The sequence below is a fragment of the Camelina sativa genome, chromosome 6 (genome assembly GCF_000633955.1).
Source record: "Camelina sativa cultivar DH55 chromosome 6, Cs, whole genome shotgun sequence".
NCBI classification, from domain to species: domain Eukaryota; kingdom Viridiplantae; phylum Streptophyta; class Magnoliopsida; order Brassicales; family Brassicaceae; genus Camelina; species Camelina sativa.
The window spans coordinates 23,161,930-23,167,364 of record NC_025690.1 but is presented as its reverse complement, the minus strand read 5'-3'; the positions used below and the strand labels follow the sequence as shown (position 1 = coordinate 23,167,364).

Sequence of the window (5,435 nt, the reverse complement as noted above, 5' to 3'; positions counted from 1 at the left end):
TTTTTTTTTTTTTTTTGTTTAATTCTCTGTTTCTTCTCCGGTCAGGCAGTCACCACTTTCCCAATTATACCGCGACCACTTTTTCCCGTTTTGACGATTAGATGATCAAAGTTTGTGGAAGTATACAAAATAAGAGAAATCACACTAATTCAAATCCAAAGAAGAAATGTCCAGCGTCACTTCGGAACTTGTTGCAATGGAGGCCACTCGTTTCCAGCACACTCCTTATTACTGGTATTGTTCTTCTTCTTTTACAAACAAAATTCTCCATAGATTTAGGCTTATAGAACGGCACCTTCTACATGTTTTATGTGATTTCTGAATCTAGGAAACCCTTGTCAGAGGGTTGTAGTTGGCTGATTTTGTTTCTATTTTGGAGAATTTTCTGTCTTTGGTGATTATTTTGCCTTATTGGTAGAACTAGAACACAAAGATAAAAGATGTTGATTTTTTTTGTTTCTGTAGTGAAGAGAACGTGTATCTGCTCTGCAAGATGTTGTGCGAGAATGGTGTAGCGGATTCAACGGGTTCTGATCTCTTCGTTGTTTTTATCTCGAATGAGAAGAAGCAGGCAAGCCATGTTTCTCTTATAAAAATAACCTTTGTTCCACTGTAGGTAATTTATTATGTTTGGTCTTGTTTCAGTGTTATTCGAATGTGCTCGGTTGGTAATCAGAGTGTGTGTATGTTGTGATGTCCATTATTGATATGTTGATTAACTGTTCTTGTAGGTTCCACTATGGCATCAGAAAGCTAGTCGCAGAGCTGATGGGATTGTACTGTGGGATTATCATGTCATATGTGTCCAGGTTAATATCATAATGTCTGAGCCAGTGATGTTTTTTTCTTAGAATCAAACTTGATTTTGGTTTTTGTATTTGCGTGAACAGAGGAAGAAAGAAAGTGATTCTCAGCCTTTGGTGTGGGATCTTGATTCGACTTTGCCGTTCCCTTCACCCTTAACCTCATATGTGACCGAAACTATCCAGCCATCTTTTCAGCTTTACGCAGAGTACCAGAGGTAATCTTTTCAGGCATGTCAAGATTGAAAGTGTTTCTTCTTCAGTATAGATTTAGCTGGGAAAATTCAACTTTTTTTAATGTAGCTGGTTTTTTCTTTTTTTTTGTTTGGTTGAGATCAGGTTCTTCCGTGTTGTGCATGCTCCTCTGTTCTTTAAGCACTTTGCTTCTGATAGAAGACACATGAAAGAACCTGATGGAAGTTGGACTGCTCAACCTCCACCCTACGAACCCATTGTTGCCCAAGGTAAGATGTAACTTCTCAGTTGTCACCCTTTCATCAACCATATTCATTTCCTCAGCTCGTTTGTTTCTTGCTTCTTAAGATGGAATCTTGCATAATTTGAGCGAGTACATTGCCATGAGTGGTGCGGATACATTGTCGAACTTGGACCCTGAAACAGTGAGAACGGCAATTTCTCAGAAACTTGGCGTGGTGGTGAGCCACACTCAACTTCAGGATCTTTTCACCAAGCTTCCTTAATATGCCAATGTCTTTTCTTTGTGGGGTCAAAACTGTGTCATAACTCTTTAATTCAGCCTTGTTTCCAGCTGTCTCAAACATTTGTTTTTGTATTCATTGATGAAGCAGAGACTGATTTTTGAGGGAAAACATTATACACTCACAAAACGTTTGGTTACAATGGAACATTACATGACTTACTCCACAACCCCCAGAAGAAAAAAATTCTGAAAAGGGAACCAATGAGAAATGAATCAAAGACACATCTTTGTATAACTTTGTTTCTATCATTGCATTACTGCAAACTCTATACCCTGAGCCCATCATACCAGTTCCATCAGAAGCGGGTCACCCTCAGCCATTTGCTGAACCAATTTTATGAAATCTTGTTCGCTTGATATGCTCCATGGGTGAACCGCAGGTGCTTTAGCAGAATAAAGACTCGAAGAAGTGTTAAACGAAGCTGATTTCCTCTTATATACCATGGAACCAAGAACCGGATCAAAATTCTGAGGCGAATCCATTGACAAGAAGAACATTGGCACAGCCACTTTGTAATGCAAGTCCATATCGCCCACGAGATCAACAAGATCGATAAAGTCGGTTACGAGTCGTTTGGGCACGTAGAATACCTCTGAACTGCATACCGTTAAGGTCTCATGATTGTTCTTGGTGGCGTCCTTGTAGTTCACTTGGAAATGCGCTGGCATTGTACTTACAGTTTTCTTCACTAGCTCGGCTTGTACAGAAAACCAATCAGAGTTCCCGGTCGATTTCACTGATGTCCATGACTTTGATACCTAAATGATTGGTTTACAACAGTAAGCTTCCTTGAGATAACGAAGAAAAAGGTGACAATTTGATGAGAGTGTTGTTGTATGTACCTTGTCTGTAGTCCAAATCTTAGACTTGTCAGCTTGAAGTAGATTCCAGTAATTGAGAATTGTATCATCTTCAACAAACAAAAATCCTTCTGCGCTGCTGTACCGATCGAATATCTTCGGTAGATGCCTGAAATATACATACAAAACTTACTGTCAGAAGCTTGAATTTAACCAACATATATAGTAATCTTGAGCAATTCTTACTTGTAAATGTGGTCGAGTTTGGCTTCTTCCACATAAAGATCCGAGTTTTTCTGAGAAGACAATATCACAACGGTTTTGAATATCCGTCCGTAAAGTAACCTCCACTCGAGAGCTGTGCGTTCAACAGGACCACTACAGAACATAACAAGCACTACATTACCAAAATTCTTCCTCCACCTAATCAAGTTTCCTATCTCAGTGCTCACTGTGCCAGTCTCCTCAACCCCAAGATGAACCGAAGGCAACTTCCGAGGAACAAACTCTTTTCTATCCCCATGACCAATACTCGCTCGCGGGCGATCCAGTTCCAACGACATCAATCTCGGCTGTTGGTACCCAACAGCAATCAAATCCTGAAGCCAGGCAGCTGTAAATTTCACATCCTGTTCGGTCCAAAAACCTTCTTCAGCCATAGCAAAGCTCAAATCAAGGATCGTCTCAAAGAAACTATGCTTGTCTGATCTCCAAACAAGTAAAAAATCAATTAAACGACCAACATTGACATGAAGATCCTTCTCCTCAGCAAAAGGGTAAGCCTCGATTCTATCAAACCGGTGAGCTGTAGGTGGATAAACAGCAACATAACCACCAAGCTCCCACAAAAGCCTTTGTCCCCAGTAACCTCTCAACACATCAGAAGCCATAGAACTAACGGAAACAGGAAGCATTAACCCCCAAAAGGCAGACGAATGGTAAAGAGTGTTAAACGAGTTAACAGGCACCATTACACCTTGAGGTAAAGCCACTTTAGGAGCATGTTCATCGAACTTAATATCAAAGGCCTCTAAAGTCGTTTTCCTGGTGAAGTAAAACACAGAATCAACATCAGGTAAACCGTTTGAAATCCCTTGCTGTATAAACTGCTTACCACCTAAAACCTCAGTGTAATACTCCTCATGGTTAACCTCACCTACATTCTCTAATGGCAAACCTCTAGGCCAAACAGAACGTTGCCCGAAATGTATATAAGGATTAACCACAGTCCTATTGGGGTTCTCATGACTGTACTGCAAAATCGGTTCTTGCTTAGAATCTTTACCAACTAACTCAACGTCAAAATGCATCCCTAAATCTCCATCAATCACTTGACCACGATCATCCGCGTCGTAGATCTTCTTGGCACCGTGCTGTATCGCGAACAAGTAACCGACGCTCTTCCTAACGAAAGAATCATAAGGCAAGTGATCTAAAACTCGAAAACCCAATTCAGCTTGAGCATCGAGAGACAAAAAGATTGAACCTTTAAGAGTCCAGTCCTTGGGGGTCGCCGAGTTACCAATCGCCAGAACCTGCCAACCACGAATCTTCACCAGACTCTTGAGCTCCTCAGTTGGGTACTTGGTCACCGACACCACAATCCATTTCTCAGTAAGGAAATTAGCGTAAGGGGAGGTCTTGGGGAGGACACGGATCGAATTCCAGTTGATTTGAGGGCGAGAGAGAGATTGAAGAGACTGAGTTGACTGAGACTGGAAACAGAGGAGAGAAGCAGTGTCGGTGGTGTTGTAGAGGAAGAAGAAAGCAACTATGGTGACGGTAAAGAGAGAGAAGACAGCGATTCTGGTGAGATTCTCAGAGAAACAAGTCGAGAAATCTAGGTTTTTGGGTTCACTGAATCGTCGTCGGATCTGTTGATGAGTAGCTAATTCTCTGATCTGAGATTTCGGCGGCTTGGCAGGAGACGGCGCCGCACGATCCTGAACCAACATCGGATCAAAGAGGGATCCCCCAAAAACTTCTAAATCAGAACCTGAGATTTGTGAAACTCAAAAATTTGAGATTTTTTGTCTGGCAAGTGAATGATGTAATGCGGTAGTTGTTGTTGTTGTTGCTGGTTGGAACTGACGTTGCTTAAGCTTGAATGCAATGGCAAAAAGAGAGAGCTCTGAATTTGGAAAGCGAAGTCTGAGTCTCTGGAAAGCAAATTTGCAAATTGCAAAATCTCTTTTTTTTGGGTTTTTTTTTTCTTTATTATCTCACCAAAGAGACAACTAAACAGTAATTCTTGCTGTAGTGTTCACGGTGGGACCCACCAGGCAAGCCATCACATGAAGCAAAGCTGTCTGTAATAACAACATTAATAAAATTGCGCTAAATTGTTTAATGCTTATTTACTTAAAGAGTTAAACATACTATAGAAATAGTAAAATATACTATAGAGTACGAGGATGAAATTTACTAGTGTTGGGATCTAAGTACTAACGAATTTTCCACTTTGATGTTTTTATTTATTCACTTATTAATCAATTTTTACAACAGAAAATAGATACAAACTAACAGATAAAAAAGAAAAAAAGATACAAACTAACATTTTTTTTTATGAGGATGGCAGTACTACTTTTACTATATTTACGACAACGTTTTTATTTTTAAATCATTATGACTCTGCCTCTTTAAATTTGAGTGTTCCACTTTGAATCCCTCGCCAGTAAAACCGGGATTCCTCCTTCAAGTTCTTGTGTTTTTCAAGCTTCATGTCTATTAGAGCTGTTACATTGCTCTAGGGAAACGCGTAATTCATATCAGTTAATAGCTTTGGTTGAATAATCATATTGCATAGCTAGATTAACTGAGAAATATCACTAACTACTTGACCAATCTTACATTGAAATCCTCATCACTCATCTCGTAAAGTTTACTCTCAAAGTTCTTCAGTAATGACTCCACCCTCGAATCAATATGTCCAGGGCCCTATTGAAGATTTATACCCTCTAGCAATTTAAGGATATGAGCCTTAATTAGAAATATGACAGAGATGGCTGAATGTTTTGGTACCTTAACTGAGGACTGGATAATGAACTGTACACCGTAAATGCCAGAATCGTTCCTAAGTAATAAAAAAAAAACGCGATTAAACAGAATTC

General features: G+C 39.9%; 2 protein-coding genes and 1 long non-coding RNA gene across 3 annotated transcripts; 1 reads left to right on the top strand and 2 right to left on the bottom strand.

Moving 5' to 3' along the window:
• LOC104793100 (protein N-terminal glutamine amidohydrolase-like) lies at positions 7–1,664 on the top strand. The gene is made up of 6 exons (XM_010519376.2): positions 7–234; positions 466–571; positions 732–809; positions 891–1,021; positions 1,143–1,267; positions 1,347–1,664. The coding sequence occupies exons 1-6, from the start codon at positions 167–169 to the stop codon at positions 1,502–1,504; spliced, it is 666 nt and encodes a 221-aa protein (XP_010517678.1). The 5' UTR covers positions 7–166; the 3' UTR covers positions 1,505–1,664.
• On the bottom strand, positions 1,620–4,533 carry LOC104793101 (probable glycosyltransferase STELLO1). Its single transcript, XM_010519377.2, has 3 exons — positions 2,572–4,533; positions 2,368–2,494; positions 1,620–2,283 (listed from the first exon to the last, which is right to left on the bottom strand). Exons 1-3 carry the CDS (start codon positions 4,278–4,280, stop codon positions 1,807–1,809), a joined length of 2,313 nt encoding a protein of 770 aa, XP_010517679.1. The 5' UTR covers positions 4,281–4,533; the 3' UTR covers positions 1,620–1,806.
• LOC104793099 lies at positions 4,764–5,430 on the bottom strand. Its single transcript, XR_769200.2, has 3 exons — positions 5,347–5,430; positions 5,176–5,262; positions 4,764–5,071 (listed from the first exon to the last, which is right to left on the bottom strand). It is a non-coding gene; the product is annotated as an uncharacterized LOC104793099 (long non-coding RNA).

Coding starts and splice junctions, on each gene's coding strand:
- LOC104793101 (XM_010519377.2), bottom strand. CDS start 4,280: ATGTTGGTTCAGGATCGTGCGGCGCCGTCTCCTGCCAAGCCGCCGAAA. Junction 2,495..2,571: donor AAACTCGACCACATTTACAA/GTAAGAATTGCT, acceptor TGTATATTTCAG/GCATCTACCGAAGATATTCG. Junction 2,284..2,367: donor AGATTTGGACTACAGACAAG/GTACATACAACA, acceptor CCAATCATTTAG/GTATCAAAGTCATGGACATC.
- LOC104793100 (XM_010519376.2), top strand. CDS start 167: ATGTCCAGCGTCACTTCGGAACTTGTTGCAATGGAGGCCACTCGTTTC. Junction 572..731: donor TCTCGAATGAGAAGAAGCAG/GCAAGCCATGTT, acceptor CTGTTCTTGTAG/GTTCCACTATGGCATCAGAA. Junction 810..890: donor ATCATGTCATATGTGTCCAG/GTTAATATCATA, acceptor TTGCGTGAACAG/AGGAAGAAAGAAAGTGATTC.